Source organism: Mastigoproctus giganteus, chromosome 6 (assembly GCF_048544385.1).
Source record: "Mastigoproctus giganteus isolate SK-2022 chromosome 6, ASM4854438v1, whole genome shotgun sequence".
In the NCBI taxonomy this organism is placed as follows: domain Eukaryota; kingdom Metazoa; phylum Arthropoda; class Arachnida; order Uropygi; family Thelyphonidae; genus Mastigoproctus; species Mastigoproctus giganteus.
The window spans coordinates 134,831,290-134,851,611 of NC_143580.1; the positions used below are offsets into that span (position 1 = coordinate 134,831,290).

The window sequence follows — 20,322 nt, forward strand, 5'->3', positions numbered from 1 at the left end:
TCTAACTTCAGTAGTAGGGAGACAATGATCAAAGTTGGAATTCAGGATCATTTAGACAGAAATGGAATTCTGAAGGATACTCAGCATGGTTTTGTAAAGGAAAAATCATGTTTAACTAATCCGGTTAGCTATTTTGACAGGGTCACTCAAGAGCTGGACTTGGAGAATAATTTCGACATTGTTTATTTGGATTTCAGCAAAGCATTTGACTCGGTCCCACATGAGCAGTTACTTTATAAGCTGGAACAGGTTGGAATCACAGGTAAAATCCTTAGATGGTTAGCTGGATGGCTTCGGGGCAAGATAGCAGAGGGTTGTGATAAATGGGTATTCCTCAGATTGGGTTGATGTAAGAAGTGGGGTTCCCCAAGGATCAGTATTGGGACCACTGTTGTTTTTGATTTTCATAAATGACATCGATGAAGGGATAGAGGGCGTGATGTCTAAATTTGCAGATGATGTAAAGATTGGTAGAGTAGTTAATTATCGCCGCCAAGCAGAGCTTCTTCAGAATGACCTAGATAGATTTCAGGGATGGTCAGAAAAATGGCAGCAATGCTTTAATCCAGCAAAGTGTAAGCTACTGCATCTGGGGAACAGTAACCCCAAAATAACTTATACACTTGGCGGAATTCAACTAAAGCCGGTAGTGGAGGAAGTGGACTTGGGTGTTACGATTCAGTCAGACTAAGTTCTCTGAGCATTGTAGATAGGTTGCAAGGAAAGCCCATGGTGTCCTATCGATGATGTATCGAACAATTGCTAGTAGAGATAAGGACGTCATAATCCCATTGTATAAGGCTATTGTTAGACCTCACCTAAAGAAAGACATTGTGCTTCTTAAAAGGGTACAGAGACTGGAACTCGCCTGGCGAGATCCGACTTGGAAATGTGTGGGTTGCAGAGCTTGGAAACTAGGCACCTTAGAGGAGACTTGATTGAGGTGTTTAAGGCTCTGAGAGGCAAAAGCAAAATAAATGAGGACGAAATTTTCACGGTTATAAATGATTCTAGAACAAGGGGCCATAATTTCAAGTTACGGGGGGAGATGTTTAGGCTGGATTGCAGGAAATTTTATTTTAGCCAGCGAGTTATAAATTACTGGAATAAGTTGCTGACAGTTTGGGGAAATTCAAAGGTCAGCTGGATGAGTGAAACGCTTAGGTTTTCCATTTCCTTTTCTCTTATTTATTATTATTTTTTTTATTATTATTACTAATTTATTCTTATCATTTTATTTTATTTATTTTTTTGTTATTTTATTATTATTTTATTATTTTTTATTTTTATTTTTTTTATTTTTTGGCTGGTGCAGCATAAGTCATAGGCTTCCCTACACCATGTGGCCATTGCTGATACTAATACTAATCTGTTCACCTATATACTACACAAATAATAAGTGTATTATTAAATATACCCAACAGAAATAACTTCCCATTTGTGAATACGAGTATTGTAGTGAGCCCCAAAATTTTAGCGTCTTTAAGAGTGTGTCGCAGCAACGAAAAGGTTGAGAAACACTGCTGCAACCAATGGTGATCTTGGGTTTGCGAATTGTCTTGGTGGTAAATTGAGATGTTAAGCATAAAACAGAGCTACGATGCTTAATACGTTCTACGTTGTATTTTCAATATTTCTAGAAGAATAAGAGAAATTTACCACAATATGATATGTAGAACACTTCCTAATGACACTTTCCAGCAAATAAAAAATATAAAATTAACGCAAAGTAATAAAATTAATTTAAAATTTTTTTTTTTAATTAAAACAAGTTCAACACAAATTCTTGTTCTTTTTTTAAAATTTGCGTTGAACTTGTTTTAATTTTTTAATTAATTTTATTACTGTAATCATTTTGCGTTAATTTAATATTCCTTTATTTGCTAAAGAGCGTCATTAGGAAGTGTTCTACGTATCATATTGAGGTAAATTTCTCTTATTCTTCTACAAATATTGATCTGTTAAAAAAGCTTTTGAACCAACTTGACACGGCCGAATTCGATTGCTTTTAAAATGCCAGCTCCATTCGCCCAGCCCCTTTAATTTTACAAATATTTCTGTTCTGTAGTTATACTGTAACGGTGGGAATAACATCGACTGTTCATCGCTAAATAGCCAACAAACGTGGAGAGTAAACGTGCAGGATTTTTCTTTCTTTTTTTTTTTTTTTTTTTTTTTTTTTTTTTTTTTTTTGTCATCTGAATGATCGAATGATGATCGGAATGTCTAAATGATCATTTTGCCGGAAAATGAAGAAAATTTCATTGAAATGTGCAAGATCGATAACAGAATTTGTTTTCTTTTTATTTTTAATTGAAAGATAGGATATAAATAATTTAAAACACGTCATTCGTAACATGACTTCTGTTGTATAAATGCTAAAAACACTGTTTGGCTACGTGTGTTATTTTTTTCAGCCAGAAAATTATATACTTCGGTGTACACTGAGTTGCCTTTAATTAGCAACACCTGCCAAAAACCTCGTTTGGCCAACATGACAGCCCTTCTGAAATCTTTCTTCGGGATTAATGGCAATCTGCTGGCTTTCCTCACCTCCTTTCTAACCTGCCTTTCTCAGCCATACTTATCCCTTATGTGTCCCCGTGACGATGCAGTAATATATGCCGATGATAAAGTTTTGTTACCTTAATCCCAAACTACAGCAAATCCGATGGCAATAGCTTCTTCAGTCACTGAAAGTTAAACCATACTTTCAGCTTACAGAATTTCGAGTTAAATCTTAACCCAAATAATTCTGCAATAATGATTTATTCACTCAAACAGCGACGCAACCATCAGTTTGTGACACTCTCATCCCAGTTGTTACCACCGATACGAATCTCGGCGTCTGTTTTGATCCGAGCTGAGATTTGATGCTTACAGAGTACCTAAGCGATTTATCTATCATCTTACGCTGGAGAGCGAAACAGCACTTACTCTATATCAGTGATGCTGCAACCACTATCAAATATATACGACCACTGTTCATCCGGTAATATTATATGCTGCTGAAATTTCAGCATCCGCTTCATCCTCATTTCAGAGTTGGTTATTTGGTTTTTAGGAGCATTAGCAACTAAGGCCATATTGCTCCGGGATATGCGGTGGTCATTCCTTGACCTTTCCGTATCCTCCGTATTTGGTGGTGACGGGCTCGAACCCCGGTCTAATCAAGAAGCGTGTGCTATGCACTGCTGCTCCTTCCCACCTGGCTACGGAGGCGCCCCCCATTTCAGAAATTGGTATACGCATGTGAATACTATACCCTGAAATGGGCTACTCATAAGCATCGCCGATCTCCTCAACTGAGAACCACTAAAATGGCTGAGCAGCTAAATGTACCCAGGCTCCCAAAGTTAATTGACATCAGACTCTTAATTATTGCTGTAAAAATGTTCACAGGAGTGATAAATGCCGGAACATGTGGGATATCTGTTAGTGGCACAACCCTCTGCTGTCCTTGAGGTCTGACCCCATACTTATCCTAAAACACAATCGTCTGAAACTGTATGATCGTTTCTTACCTGCCAAGACACTTCCAGAAATACAAGTATTCCTGCGACTTGAAACTGGCCTGCAGAAGATTACTTCCGTTAAGAAATACCGTTGCACGCTCTTAGAATGGATCACATCTGTACAACTGGAATAACTTTTCCTAAATTCTATGGTATAAAATGTGCCAGATTACCAAATGATGAAATTATCTATATATCGCCTGTTCGAAGTGCTCAGTAATTTTAAGCTGCAACATGAATTGATTGTCAAGATCGACATCACTGGTGTGGATTTTGATTCACTTTCCCTGGTCCATTTTTCAGTTGTGATGTACAACGATGTAAATATTTCTTCTACTTATAATTTTCCTTTTATTTTATATGCGTTTTAATCATATTGTGTAACTAATTATTATTCTGGCCTTTGTTTTTTGTTCTGATCCTGACAATAGATACTGCTATACTTTTTCCCAGTTTTATTTAATCACATTTATCATATTTTTCTAAATGCATACTCCTAGTCGTGTCGCCATGATAAGTAGTATTTTTTCTAGTACCTGTACCATACTTAGCAACCATAAAGATTATTTTATTTTACAGAGTATACGTCTTGGTAGGAACTCTTCAAGGTGTTGCAGGGTGTCCTGTGGTATTGCTACCCATATGTTACACAGTGTCTAGTAATGCCCGCACATTGTCAGGATGGTCGTAGCATCGAATGTCCTTTTCTATTAGGTTCCAAAGCTACTCACTTGGGATGAGATCAGTTGGGCGGCCATGGGAGGACGGAGAATTCATTGTCATGTTCCTGAAACTAGTTAGCAACCTACCGCACCTTGTATCATGCCGCTTTATCTCGTTGATTGCGCCGGAGTTGTCTTGATACACTGTCATCACGAATGAGTGTACTTGGTCGGCGACGATAGAAAAGTAGGCTTTCCCATGGTGCCGTTGATTAACGGTGATTAGAGAACGCAGGACATGCCACAAAAACTGTCCCCAAACCATAACACAAATTCTGCTTCCAAAGTTGGAAGCAGAATTTATCAAGCCAGGCGACAGATTTCCACGTCAGTGATGCTGACGTTCACTGCGAGACAAGAAACTGCTCCTTGCATGGGCACGTATGGTACACGTTGACTACCATGGCGTATACGAACTAATGCTTGGTGCATAGTTCATGTGGATATTGGTCTTGCTGTTCCTACATTGTACTGGGTAGTTGTTAGATGGGCCACTGCTGAGTCTCTGCTGTGTTACGAGACGACGCACACAATGGTCGTCGACCACGCGGGCTGGCCCACGTGTAACCTCTAGCTGGCTGTTCGACTGCCGTTGAGCCATTTGCGGTAGAATGGTGCCACCACAGAATGGGAAGTCGGAAAGATCTCTAAGTCGACCCATTCTTCCTCGCCGATACTCAGTAACTGATTGCCACATGTGCAACCTACAATCTTATATCAGCCGTTCCCGACTTTGAACCTTCACACGCGTCACAGACTAGCCCATTCCTGTGCAAGCGAGTATTGCTAATACAAAGCCAACCCGGCGTGTATTGCAATGGTCTAAATACTCAAGAGTAAACTCCCTATTAGCATCATTTGCGTAGCCTGACGCAACGGTCAGGAGCGAGAGCGCCATAGCACAAGCACCTTGAGTGGACCGTGGTTCAATCCCGTAATTACTAAATGCAATTAACCATTGAATTCAAGATTTATTGTAAACTCCTCTGAACTGGTGGTTGTACTGAAGTATAAATATTTCACTATTTAAAAAATAAAAGAAAGAAAGAAACGAAAACCAGGGCTGCCATTTATTTAAAATGAACAGTGTTTAAATAAATGACAAACTAGCCTTTAGGTGTTGTCACTTGTTTGAAAGTATTGTTGGGGTTGTTCTTTAATGAGCACTAAAAACAATTGCAATAATCCAGTGCAGTTTAAAAATCAGCTGAGCGAAGAAACACAAGCGTGGTCCAAGTGTGTTTACTTATACATATTAATTAGGCTACATAAATTTAATACAGCAAAATCTAAGTTCACTATTTATATATCTATACATGGAAATAGTCACTTTCGCGGGTAATAATTAATACATTTTTGATTAGTGTGTGTTCTTTCGCGCCTGCTATTTTAGTAATAATTCAACTAATTCCGTATCGTGCGCCATACTACGCAATAAGTATTAATTATAATGATTACCTAATTTCCGACTATAAAAGAGATTAGATTCTAAATTGTGATGCGATTTTAAAACATTATCTGTAGAAAGCTATCAGACTTGTTACATAAACAATTGGTTATAGCACTTCCCTTATTGGAGTGGAAACCTCCCATTTCCTTTTACGAGGGCTACTGCGCCGTAGCTCGAGTGGTCAAGCGCGCGGGTGCATAAGTACACGTGCCCTGAGGTGTTCGGGATTCAAGCTCGTGACTGCTGAATACGGTGCTGTTTCTTGTATTCTGTCTACCTTGTGAACTCCTCTGACCGCTTGGCCGGCCCGGAGTATAAACAGAAAATTTATTTATTTACTGGTATGGCAGACATTGTTTCCATATCCACAAAAAATAATAATAAATAAAATAAAATAGTAGAATAAATGCACCTAACAGAACTCTCCGTTCACAATAAAAATTGAGACTATACATCATAGTAGCCATCACGGAAGATTCGAGGATAATAAAGCAGATGTAATTGTCGATTGCAGTGATCAAAATTACCGATCATTTCTGTAATTGCTCTCTAATGGCGTCGACTGTTTTTTTCTTTCGTGGAAAATCACTAAATAGCCAGGCACGAACAGTTATTATGACTAGTTGAAGAAGCGCTAATGTGTACAGAGAGTAAAAATTCCTTATTAAAAGAGACAAAGCAAGAGGCAGTGGAACACCCATACATTTACTTAGGAATAGGATGGGGAGGGGGGCTCTTGCATTCCACATTGGTAGCTTTTACAAGCGTCAACACATGACAGCAGAATACGTATATTAAAGATAAAACAAAACGTTCTTGGGGGGAGGTGCTAAAGCCCCCTCCCCAAGAACATTTTGCTGTCTGGGAAGAAAAAAAAAAACAAATAATACACATAACATTCTTCTAGTTTCTGATTGTTTGATAAAACTTTTTCCAATTCGGAAAAGTACGCATGTGGTGTTATCTTTCAACTTTCGTATTGACTATTGTAGTTGGCCAAACAATAGTGACCTTGCTTTTGCCGGAAATAGCCGCGTAAGAATATATGCATACTGCTGTTATGCAGTCCTCCATTTAGTAAATTATAATCCTTCGTTGGTAGCTTAGCCATCATCGCCGCCAATCACTCATTTGGGACTGGAACAACCTTTAGGCTTATTCAATCAGAGCTGTAGTTAGCCGATCTCAGGGGGGGCGGAGTTCGTCCCCCGCAAGTTATTCCGAATTTTTCCGTTCGCAAAACATTCAGATCAGCCTGTGAACACAGTCGTAAATCCAAAAGACACGTGTCCCTTATTAGATTAGTCACCTACCAATATGGGAAGATGAAGTGAAAGATGACTACGAAAAGAAGTGAAATTGTTTCCCTACCCATAGCTGCGGTTGTGTGCTAAGTTCTCTCGTGTAACGTGATGTCATTTAATTACATTACAGTAAGTAGACTTCGATTATCCGGGATCGACGAGAAATAAATATGCTCGAATAATCTGCAGAATGAAGGAAAAACTTGTAAATGTGATAAATCGTAAATTTATTTATTTATTTACATACAGTATTCATATTTATAAAAGTATGCTACAGCGTGGAAAGATTTTATAAAATTTAATGCGAACATTATACTCTTTTGGAAAAGTAAAACGCTAAGTTCGCTTTCTCTCTAACCTTCTTGCGAATAATGCTAGGTAAATTTCCAAGCATTATCTCGCCAGCGACCTCTCATGTTATTCGTGTAGTCCAGTGGTGTCCAACATTTTACCGTCCAGGGGCCATTATTCAAAGTTTGATTTGTTTCACGGGCCGCACTGAGTGATTCGAAAAAAATTGATGTGTTACATTTTCCATATCTTGTTACGTGTAAAAAAAAAGTTTGTTTTCATGTTACCGTTTTTATTTTCAGTCTATATATAAAAAAATGCAAATTCTCAACACTTAGGTGCGACAAATCTATGTCAGTGATTTATTTTTTTAGATTTTATTAAAATTATAAAAATGACTTCCTTTTAAAAAAAAAAAAGTCAGCATTTGCTTTTAAATGCTGACTTTAGAAAATTTACAATCCGAAAAGGATCACTGCTTTTCAATATTTAAGGTGAATAAATAAATATTATGTACACCTAAAATAGAAAATATTCGAAAATTTTATTAAGTACAATACACAGTTACATTTACTGAACAAAACATTTAATAAGAAAAATTTTTTGATAATTAACAAAATTTAAAATGATATTTTAGTTCACTTTCCGCGCAGGCCGTATAAAAATTATTCGCGAGCCATATCCGGCCTGTGGGTTGGACACCACTGGTGTAGTGGAGTAAAGACTCATTGAATTTCACACTGGCATCGCGCCGAAATATTTCCACTTTAACTTTCATTCAGTCCTATTTAACCGGGTGGGGGGGGGGGGAGAACTGTCTTGGAGAAATAATTAGCCTTGGCCACTTTATACATCTTTCAAAAGTTAGGGTGGTTAACGAAGTCGATTGACCAGCCAATTTAGTAAATATTTTTGCAACCATGGTAGAATAATATAACAGTATTCCTTATGAAGCATTACCCCAATCGGCGCATCCGTAGCCAGGTGGGCAGGAGCAGCTGTGCGAAGCACACGCTTCTTGATTAGACCGGGGTTCGAACCCGTGACCACCAAATACGAAGAATGCGGAAAGGTTAGGGAATGACCACCGCATATCCCCGGAGCAATATGGCTTTTGTTGCTAATGCTCCTAAAAACCAAATAAATAAAAAAAAATTTACCTGAATCCAGCCTTGTTGAGGTTAGTGCCATGTTGTCACTTGCCGTTTTGACCGATTGCCTTAAAGCAGCGAGTTCCCATAATTTAATGACATATGATTTTCCCCTCCCTTAGCTTTTTTATTTTATTATTATTATTATTATTTATTTTATTATTTTTTTTTTTTTTGACTGTGCTGTAAATTCTTTACGTCTGTAAATACAGTGTATGTATAAGAAATTTTGGACGTTATTCTCTATTCCCCTTAAGTATGTCTACCGATCTCCAGGGATCCGCGGGCTATACTTCGAGAAACGCTGCCTTAAAAAGTATTTCTCTGTTTTTCGGGCATATGATTCTACTCCGATATAACCACAACCGCAGTGTAGGCTTGATCTCTTCCCCTGGATGAAAGAGAAGATCATGCCAAGTTTGCTTGCACTTGCTTCAACGAGGGTCGAAGGAGATAGCAAACAGAATCGTCCGTTTAAATTAGTTTTGAGGTAACGGGATTTTTGAGCGATTACTCTCTTGGTTTAACTGCTGCTGCGGAAAGTAGTACTGTAGCTTCGATTTCCATAACAGTTCAGCGAAAGCTCCGTTATAACCTTAACTGTGTTTGTAGTAGCGCTCATAGGTTAAAGAATATAGAAAGTTGTACTATTAGCTGTAAATAAATTAAGTGCTGCGAGTGACACCAGGTGGCCCTGGCTAATGTATGTCACAGTTTGCTTTGTTTCCCGGAAGGCCTCCACCGTTGGTGCATGTAATTTTGTAGTCGATGAGAATCATTGCTGCAGATTGTCAACGTGTTATCCACCTATCCCGCAAACCCCATTAGTGGTGCGCGTGCAGAACACAACTGTTCAGCATATTTTATCATTTATGTGGGAACTGACCTGTTGGCCTCCGAGACAGCAATGGAATAATATTTAAGGCGTGCTGTGATACTGCAAATACGGGTGCCACTCGCCGATTCGTTCGGAGTCAGAGTTGAGTGTAGATAGAACTAAATTGGAAACTGCAATAGGAAAGTGCTTGTATTAGTTATAGACTGTTTGAAAACAGTACGTTATTCTCTGAAGGTTTATGAATAAAATAGCTTCTCACTGTTAGGCATTTGGTTAATAATAACCATATCCGAACTTGATTTATTCATCTCCACTTATTTTCCCGTGATTCATTGTTACAGTATTTGACACAGAAGAACCGTAATTTTAAAAGTAGTTTGTGCATATTAATCAGTAGAGAAACTGCTAATTATACGTAAAATTTACAGTTTCAGTTTACAGGCGTAAATTCAAACTGTAAATGCATGAATTAAGTAATTCATGCATTTGCGAAAATGCCCAACTGATATGTAAATCAGGATATTACGAGCACAACGATAACCAGCAGTGTAATTGATAAAAGAGTTGCATGTGTATTTTCAGTACTTCGGCTGTCCATAATCAAAACTATACATATAGATTTAAAAAAAAAAAAAGGTTAAATATTCCTTGATTCTTTTGAAGAGCTGAACGAAGTGATATAAATAAACATATAACCGATAACTGAATTTGCTGATTAAATTAACTAACCACTGAACATCAAACGAACCTTATTTTTGACCTTTACACCTTTCACGGCATTCTGTGATCCACTTGGATCTCAAATATTACAGACAAGGCAGACTCAGACCACCATCAAGGAAAGTACTCCAAAAATGTCTCTCAGGAGATTTTTTAAAGTAATGCATTCTAGCGAAAGATGTTGCTAGTAGCCAAACTAAAAAAAAAAAAAAAAATCATCATTGTACATAAATGTATTTCTAATTCATATTTTTAAATAACTTTTTCTTTTATTTATTTAATAATAATTACATTTTTCACTGTATTGAAAGATATTTGGGTGTTTTCTGATAAGTATTAGGAGACAGTATTACAGTTATAAATGCTCTAAAAATTTCATGTGCAAAGTTTATGGATTTTATTTTAAATTTTACTGAGTAGTTCGGCAAGTTAGGTTCAATTTGTGTTGTATAAACACACGAAAGTAAAAACCCATTTGGAGTGTGGCATTCGAGAATGAGTGGATGGTCTTTCTTATTCAATAAATAGAAATACCTGTTCTTAGTACAGTACATAATATCACGGCGAGGTGCCAAAGGGCTTACGAAAGATAAACTTCCATTGTAACACTAAGGTGTATAGCACTTTCTAGCTGTTAACTGTAATACCCACTTAATGACAAAGCATAACAAATGATTAACCTGTGTTGCTGACATCATCACCATCACAAAAAGACGATCATTATCTTCCTTTACTGATCATTATCTTCCTTACTTAAATCGTACGTAACGTACGCTTTGAGATTTTTACGTTCGTAATATGCATCGATTTGTTTTCATCAGTAATGGTTAGAAAGTGTACTTCTGGATGTCAGGGTACATTTAATTACGACAAAATGAATATAAGGTGCACGTTTTTAAACTTCCTAATAACCGAAATCTGCAAAAAAAAAAAAAAAAAAGTTTTTTTTTTTTCCTTCTGATCATTCCGTAGTAAGTACTGCGTGAAGAAAATTTTTGTGGCTCATAGTTACTTTAAGTACTTTCCTTATATTTTAATGTTCTCTTACTAAAATATATTTCATAAACAAGATATAATTTCTTCATAATGTTACAGATAGTTTTACTTCTCATTACAGATAGTTTTACTTCTCATCACTTATATAATGAATAAAATATATAAGTATGAATAAATTATTTTTCCGTATCTACTCCAGGGTTCCACTTCAAGGTATTCATTTGACACAAAATAAAAAAATTAATCGTAGTATGTCTGTTTGAAGTATAGGATATTACTAACATTGAGTAACAGTTAAAGTTAAACGTAAGGCCAGCAGAGTATTTGTCATTAAATAATGAATTTCAATTCAACAGCATTTCTGAAGAATCAGTATCCATTTTAAACTTTAAAAAGCCAATATTATTTTTTCCCTATATTATTCTTTTAACCAATAGTTAAAAATTAATATAGGAGGGGAAAATAATCTAAAAGAGAAACTGAAGAAATTAAGAATTTTGATTGTATTTAAAGATATTGAAACTGGAAAATTAATAATGCTTAAACTCATATAAATTAATAGTATATTAATGTAAATTAATATTCTATTAATTTATATGGTGCTGGGGATTTCCAGGACTGCTGGGAGTTATCATGGAACAAGTAAATACATGGGTTGTATTAAGATAACTAAGAGTAAGAACAGGTGCATATATACAGGGTGATCCAAAAGTCAGTTAACAATTAAAGAATCGGTATTTCGGTGGATTTTTGACGTATGGTAACGAGATTAGTGGTCAGGCGCGCGGGTGCCTAAGTACACGTGCCTTGAGTGACCGGGGTTCAAGCCCGTGACTACTGAATACGGTACTGTTTCTTGTATTCAATCTATCATGCGAACTCCTCTGACCGTTTGGTCGTCCCGGAGTATAAACAGAAAAATTATTTTATTATTATTTATAATTATCAAAATTATTTCGAAATATGTCCACCAGGTGGCGATTTATCTGTAACGCCACAAAGCACCTCGTTGTAGTAAATGTTCAATGTGGCGGCCTTCGTTGTCGAGCACTGCCTGAAGACGAGTGATGACGAGCTATGGACAGCATGAAACAGCATTTCTGGAGATATCATTGATATCTGCCGTCGTATAGAGTCTTTTAGCATTGCCAATGACGTTGGATGATCTCTGTAAACCTGTGACTTCAGGTAGCCCCATAACCAAAAATCGCAGGAAGTCAGGTCTGGAGACCTTGGTGGCCATTCATGCTGAAAGTGACGGTTTATCACTCGATTTTCTCCAAATGCAGGGCCGCCGCAAGTGGGTAGGCGAGGTAAGCATTGCTTACAGGAGGCAGTTCATGAGGGCGCCGAAATTTTGTTTGGTATTGTTTTCTGATTTGGTTAACGCTTATCAGTATTCAACATTTAGGGCGGCAAATTTTATTTTTCTTACTGGAGGCACATAGGAACGCAGCGTTACTGTCCAAATGCTGAGAGTAACAGTTGTTTCACATGAGAAGCAATATGGGGTGATGCTCCACCCTGCATGAATGTCACAACATCCAAAGCGTGCCTTTCCCCCAGGCTAGGGATAACGCAGTTTCGTAACAGGTCAGCATAACGCGGACCTGTGACATTGACAGTTTCAAAACCAGAGCGACTGATTTCCTGAAAGAAAAGTAGCCCTATAACAGAAGAAGAGGTGAATCCACACCATACCGTTACTTTTGACTGATGCAATGGAGTTTCCGTGTAAGCTCGGGGGTTTTCCGTCGCCCAAATTCTGCAATTGTGTGTTTGCAGTGCCATTGAGAGTGAAATGGGCTTCATCCGTTCACAAAACATTTGACAGCCAGTTGTCACGTTCTTCAATTCGCTGAAAGAACAAAAACGCAAATGCTTTCCGCTTTGCAAATTCGGGACGCCTAAGTAATGAACTACTTGAATTGGAAAATGGAATGTAGTGTACAATAATCAGCAAAAATATGGATAAGATTTCCAGTCAATAGAAGAAGATTATTAATATAAAAAGAAAAGAATCTTACAGAACAATAACATTATTTGATGTAAGAAAACACGATAACAAGCAATGAGTGGTCAGAGAGAAAACTCGCAACCCAATTACAAAAAAATGTAGGCAGACCATAAGATGGAAGCCTGCTCAGAAGACATTAGAAGTGTTAAAGAAAACTGCCTCAGTTTTTCCAAATGTTTCCATTAAATTTGTCCAAAGATGATTAACATAAAACAGGATGTTACCACTGGATCGATACTAACAGAATTCATATTGCCAGTCGTTAAAGGAACGTGAGAAAGGTTTCAAAATAGTACAAGAGCTGTCGGATAATGGATTTCAGTGGCTGCAGAAAGAGTTGGGATAAATCATATAGTACGATAATTAAAATGAAAAGACATGACATTACTCTTTTTAGGAATGGGCTGGATTAGCAAATTTACACGCAGAAGAATACGAGAACTTAAAAAGTGGCATAAAACAAGAGTTAACTCTCAAGCACAGGTTGCAGGAACAAGAGGAGAAATGCCAACGGTTCCTGCAGATCTTTTGGAACTTTTAAGTTATTCTTTTGATGTCTCTTTGTTGGAAACCAAGGAAGACTTTGGATAATGTATTCTGCACTTTAGGAGATTTACCAAGAATATCAATGCAAGAGTTAGAGAAAAAGCAGTATGCTTATACTGTAGTAGGTCTACTTTTTCTGTAGCTGAAATAGAACTATCGGGATACAAGAGAGGTGGAAGTATGAATAGTAGTGGACATAGTGTTTTCTGTCAAGCGGTTCCTGTGGTTCCCCACAAATCTGCATTCAGTACTCTGAAGTATGCACAACATTGCAAGGCCAGTCAAGTGTGAGTAGTGTGTTGTTCGTTGAAGTATGAATGGAGAAAATTGTGAGCGATAACTTTGTCAAGAGACTAGAAGTCCCGACTGCCATTTAGAATAAGAGGCAAGTTTCCGACTCTTCGCCAAATAGAATTTAAATGTATTAATTCCTATTTGGACTGGTGCAAGTTTTCCTGTACACACAAAATTAAACTTGCCTTGGATAATCTTCGCACTTTTTTTTTTTTTTTTTTTTTTTTGGAAAGCATGTAGTTTAGAGAAACGACTACAGTTAAAAGCGAAATAAGAAAAAGTATTTCATCCCCAAACAGAATAATTTCAGTGACACAACCTTAGAAAATATTAGGATCACAAGATCTAAAACGATATTCCAATTAAGGAAAAGGGAGCAACCACTCAGGTCATCCATTTGTATTCTTGTAATGGCACAAGGTTAAGGAGTGTTTAAATAAGCAGAGGCACCATTGGACAAGAGAGAGAGCGGGGGGATGTTGAGGCTACCGTTATGTGCCTGTTTTTTTTTTTTTTTTATTTCGTATGATGTGATCAATACACGAAGGAACCAGTTTTTTCTTGCTTCCTTCGTGTATCGTGGCCGGGATATCCAACCAACCGGTTGGTTCGGCACCATCGTGATATCCAGCCCGAGGCGGGAAACGAACCCGCGACCTTTGGGTTGCCAGGCAGGCACTTTACCTACCCGGCTAGCCCGGTCGGCATGTGCCTGTTAATTTCGTGTATTCTGTAGTCAGTTTGTATTGTTATTATGTTTGCTGGACGAAAAGCCCTATTTCCAAGAGAAAATAACCATGGAACCCTCTCTTGAAACCAACTAACTCAGCCATGTTGTGAAAAAAAAAAAAAAAAACCAAACAAAAATTATTCCCATCATTGACGAGAGAGGAGGACGGTGATTACATCCACTATCGTTTGGGGAGGGCAGTAATTGTATCCACTGTGCTACCCCAAGGGCCCCATTGGAGGAAACTATCACTAAATTGCAGTCACAAGTACCTACAGCAATGTTTTTTCAGATACGGACTACTGTATTTCTATATTTGAGGTGGAAACCACAGGCTTACAAGACTATTAAACTATACATGCAAATACACCGATGAGCCAAAACATTATGACTACCTACCTAATAGGATGTTGGTCCTCCACATGCAGCCAAAACAGCTCGTACCCAGCGAGGCATGGATGCCACAATATTTCTAAATGTGTCTTGTGGTATCTGGTACCAACATGTAACCAGCAGATCCTTTAACTCCTGTAAGGTCCGTGGTTGAGATGCCGCAGATCGGAGTTGCTGTTCCAACACAAACCACAGATGCTAGATGGGATTGATGTCTCGAGAATTTGGAGGCCAGGTCAATACCTGGAAGTCTTCCTCATGTTCCGCGAACCAGTCTTGAACAATCCAGGTGGTGTGGCATGGTGCATTATCCTGCTGAAAGATGGCACTGCCAGAGGGGAAAGACCGTTTCCATGAAAGATGTACCTGGTTAGCAATGATGTTTAGGTAGGTGGTAGACGTCAGAGTGCCCGGCACATAGATGACTGGACCCAGGATCCCAGTAGAACATCGCCCAAGGCATGACACTGATGCCACCGGATTGTTTTTGTCCCACAGTGCATCCAGGTGCCATCACAGCCCCAGGTAAACGACGCACGCGTACCCGGCCGTCCATATGGTGCAACAGGAAACATGATTCATCGGACCAGACGACCTTCTAATAACTCAAGGTCCAGTTTCGATGCTGGCATGCCCATTGTAGGCACTGTCACCAGTGAACCGTGGTTAGCATGGGCACTTGGATTGGCCTACTGTATGTTGTGACATATTACTCCTGTCATCAGCATTCCAGTTACTCGATGAGCCGTGGTCGTTCAACACCTCGCCGACGGTTCGTGGGTTTCCCATCATCGGACTACTTTCAGTAGGTACTAACCACGGCTGACCATGAGCATCCCACCAGCCATGCCGTTTTGGATATGATCTGACCCAGTTGTGTGGCCATTATAATTTGGCCTTTATCAGACTCGCTTAAGTCTGCTGCCTTAAGCCATCTGAACAACAAGAGTAACACAGATTAACGGAGCTGAGTATCATGTGTTTATTATACCATGTCCCGATTGGCGCACATGCATAGTTCACCTGCTTTTGCTTTGATTAGCATAACGACTCCCTAGTCATGTTTTGGCTCACGGTGTATATACATAAGAGTGCCGTTCCGTTACCATTATTGCCGATTTCATAATTGCATATAATCGATTATTAAGCATTCAATTATGCTTGACACTACAGGAAACAGGCCCTTGTGGTTAGCACAGTGGTAAGATCAGTGTCTGGGTGGAAAAGACCAGAGTTCAAATTCCGTTGATGACGGGAGAAATTTTATGAGTCTTTTTCACAACCTGTCTGAATTAGTCGATAGAGGGTAGCATGGTTTTTCCTTCCGGAAAGCTTGGGTTTTTTGTGGAGCAAACAGAAAGCAGACCTCAGAACACACGCAATTTACAGACAATATACACGGAGAAATATGGCCTTAGTCGCCGATGTTCCTAAAACCCAATAACAACAACAGGAAACAGAATTGGCAAAGATGGGCCAATGAGAACCTCACACATTTTTGGAGATGCTTTTGCATCCTCAAAAATGCATCATATGGTACGCAGCTTCGTCAGCTGTTATTAAAGGGCCAGTCCTGGATGACAATGCAAAATGCTGGCTGAAGCTCCCTTAAGATCACTTAGATATATTTCTTCAAGGTGTGGGAGTAAACATTATTCCAACAAATGGAAGACCACATATAGCAAATGTGATTCTTCATTTCCTGAAGGAACATTTTCCTGATAGTGCTATCTCTAATTGAATGTTTCACATGATGTGGAGCTGGATAGCCTTAGCTGCTGTACTCTACATCTGAAATCCTCTGATTATTTCTGTGGGATTTCTGAAAGAGAATATCTAAATTAAAATCACAGGTATTGTTTAAGGCATCTTTACAGAAACACTGCAGTTATGGTAAAAACTTCCTTTAACATCTGCTAATGGCAGTGAATGGATAGGAATCACATATTAGTTATGCTGTTGCTTGAATATAAACTGCTATATCTTATGTATTTAATTACACTAAGCATTCAAGACGGAATTATGACCTGTACATACACCACATTATGGCCAACTTCTTCTATTCAGTATTATTTTTGTTGAATTTAAGTGATACTGTAATTTTATTTTTCTTTTTTATTGCAGGACCATCATGTGGAAGTCTAGTTGGATATTCCTGTAAAAGTAGCTACTTTCTGAAGTCTTCACCTCTTTCCGCTCTTTATTCATATATTGGTCAGCCCTCAGCACGATTTCTCGTCACACCAACGAAATTAAGTAATGGTACAGAGGTTGCACTTCCAAAGCCACCAACTGAATACTTTGCCATTAAATTCAGAAGGTATAAAAAATATTGGTGGTCATATGAATTGAGAGACACAGATTTAAATTTCCTTCACAAATTGAACAATAAAGGGCCACCTAAACCGAAGAAAAAGCGACCACATCCAATGGGTGACCATCCTCAAATGAAAGGAGTGGTGTTGAAAACTTTAGTAAAGAAACCTAGAAAACCTAATTCTGCAAACCGAAAATGTGTACGAGTAAAACTAAGTAATGGTAAGGAAACTTTCGCCTATGTTCCGGGCATAGGGCACAACTTGCAGGAGCACAACACGGTACTCTGTGAACAGCACAACACCAAGGATGTTCCTGGTCTCCGAGTTCGAGTAATACGTGGAAAATATGACTGCGGTCATGTAATTAAGCGTACTCGTCTCTGATCGTTGAACTTATTCCTGCCTTTATTAGCAGACAGTGTAAATGTTTTCTTTTCATTGTGAATAAATAAAGATGGAGGCATAATGCAAAACATTGATGTCTCATAACATTGGTATACATGATTTTTGCTGACTTAAAACAACAGTTTTATTCCTTATTTGATGAGATAACCAGAAACCATTCTTATTTTCCTATGCTTGTGACATTTTCAAAAATTTCACACATACAATGCATAATCAAAGACACTTTGCAAGAAAGCAAATCACACTTATTTTGATGTTAGACTTAGCAACCAAGACAAGTCATGGACCCATGTATTGAAAATGTTAGACTGGGTTAATGACAGACTAAATTCCCCAGAATTTAATGGATGGTGCTTGTGGCTTGGCATTAATACAGGCCCTCATGGTAGCTAAGTTGGAATAATCACCATCCTTCCCACGATGAGTGCAAAAACACCAGAGTTTGAATTTCGTCAATGATCCGAGGAATTTTTATGGGGTCTTTTTCACAATCTCGGGTGAGGCTAATATGGTTTTTCGTCCAGAACACACGGGAGAATATATGGCCTGAGTTCCTGATGCATCTAAAGCCGTACAACAACCAATGTTAATACAGAGACGTAACATTGATTGATCAATGCCAGAGTAGGGAGAGAGGAAGTGCACATACCAACTACAGGAAGAAACAGCTTACATGAAACAAGTAATGTAAATGCGAAAAGGCGAATAGACTTTGCAAGAGAGAAAGGCTTGAGCATTAGTAGCAAAAATTTTCCACATAAGAATATCCACAAAGAAACTTAGATATCACCTGATGGTGTCACACAATCAAATCACATCATCATTAATACCCATGATACGGATGTAATGGATGTGAGGAGTTACAGGGGGCAGATTGCGATTCGAACCATTTTGAGGTATGGGATCGTCTGCTAAATAGGCTCTCAAAGGTATATAGAGGGAAAGGAGAGAACAAAGAAAAAATATCAACAAGATAAGCTTAAAGAAGATGCAGATACTAGAGAAATATTTAGAATGGAAGTCGAGGAACAACTGGAGAAACATCAAAAACAGGATGGTGAGCCCATTAATAAAAAATGGATATTAAGAAGGCATTCAGTGTAGCAGCAGAAGAGGCACTTGGAGTGGAACAAAAAAAGAGTGAGAAATGACTTGTTCGATTAGGACTGAGAAGATCCTGGAAGAACGAAACCAAGACAGGCAGAAAATGTTGCAGAGAGGAACTAGAAAATACTGAGGATTACAGGGTCACAAGAGCCGAAACAAAGTATATAGACAAAAGAAAAGAATAACAAAAACGCAGGAAGAATACGACAGAGGGAAGATCAGGAAATTCTATAAAGGAGTAAAAAAATGTTTCCAGCCCCATCTTAGCCTGTGTAAGAATAAGAAAGAAGAAATAGTGGAGGGAGTATAGAGATCACAGAAGTTTGGAAGGAGCATTTTAATTCCTTACTTAATAAAGAACAGGCACAGCCAGAAGAAATTGTAGAAGAGAAAGAAGAAACAGATAATGTTGAAGGTATCTTGGGCCCAACAATAGAAGAGGTATGGGATGCAGTCCAAAAGGCTAAAAATAACAAAGCACCCGGAGAAGATAACTTCCCAGCAGAACTCAAAGGCAGTGGCAAGAAACTGATCCAAAAATTACATCAGCTTATATTGGACATATGGGAAAGAGAAGAATTTCCAAATAACTGGAAGACAGCAGTAATCATCCCAATCCAAAAGAAGGGAGATAAACTAATGTGTGGAAACTACAGAGGGGTTGCTCTGCTTAGTACAACATAAGATTTTATCCTTCATCCTGACTAGAAGAACAGGAATTCTAGCAGAAGGAACAGTTGGTGAATATCAAAGTGAGTTCTGTGCAGGGAGGTCAACTGTTGACCATATTTCCACCTTCAGACAGATCTTGGAGAAGTGCTACGAATGTAGTGTAGATCTGCGCCATCTCTATTGATTTCAGCTTGGCATATGATGGTGTGGATAGACTGAAACTGTTGGAAACGATGGGAAGCCTGGGCATACCAAAAAAGCTTGTAAAGTTGACGAAGATCATGCTGGAAGGAAGCAAGGGTAAGGTGCGAGGAAATCTCTCTGAGTCCTTCGAAGTGAGGAGAAGACTGAGACAGGGGGACCCTTTGTCACCTGTCCTTTTTAACTTGGTGTTGGAGAGGGTTTTGAGGAAAGTTTCAGCCACCTCCAATGGGATCACATATAACAGACTACCAGCACTTAGCCTATGCAGATGATGTAGTGATGACTTCCAGAAACGCACATATTCTGAGGACAGCTTTTGAAGAGTGAGAAAGAAGCAGAAAGGGTTGAGTTGAAGGTAAATGAAAATAAAACGAAGTTTATGATTACAAGTAGGAAGGAGAGATAATGTACCCAACAGGTCGGGCAAACAGTGAAGCATGGTTTCAATAGAACAGAATCCTTCAAATATCTGGCAGTTATGATTCAACATGACAGTAGTAACACTCCAGAAATTCAGGCTCGTCTTAATGCTGGCAATTGATGCTACTTTTCCCTGCAGAAAAACTTTCGATCAAAGCTGCTCTCTAGAATAACGAAATTAATGTTATATAAAACAGTGGTACGACCTATCGTGACTTATGCTAGTGAA

General features: G+C 38.5%; 1 protein-coding gene across 2 annotated transcripts in view; it reads left to right on the plus strand.

Moving 5' to 3' along the window:
• The window catches only part of tko (30S ribosomal protein S12 technical knockout), a 93,339-nt gene extending 75,598 nt beyond the window's left edge, over positions 1-17,741 (plus strand). For both annotated transcript variants that reach the window (XM_090375345.1, XM_090375344.1), the window contains one exon: positions 17,092-17,741. In XM_090375345.1, the coding sequence (XP_090231471.1) occupies positions 17,092-17,669 (578 nt within the window). In that variant the 3' untranslated portion in view covers positions 17,670-17,741. The remainder of the gene's footprint in view (positions 1-17,091) is intronic.
• The last annotated feature ends 2,581 nt before the right edge of the window (positions 17,742-20,322 follow it).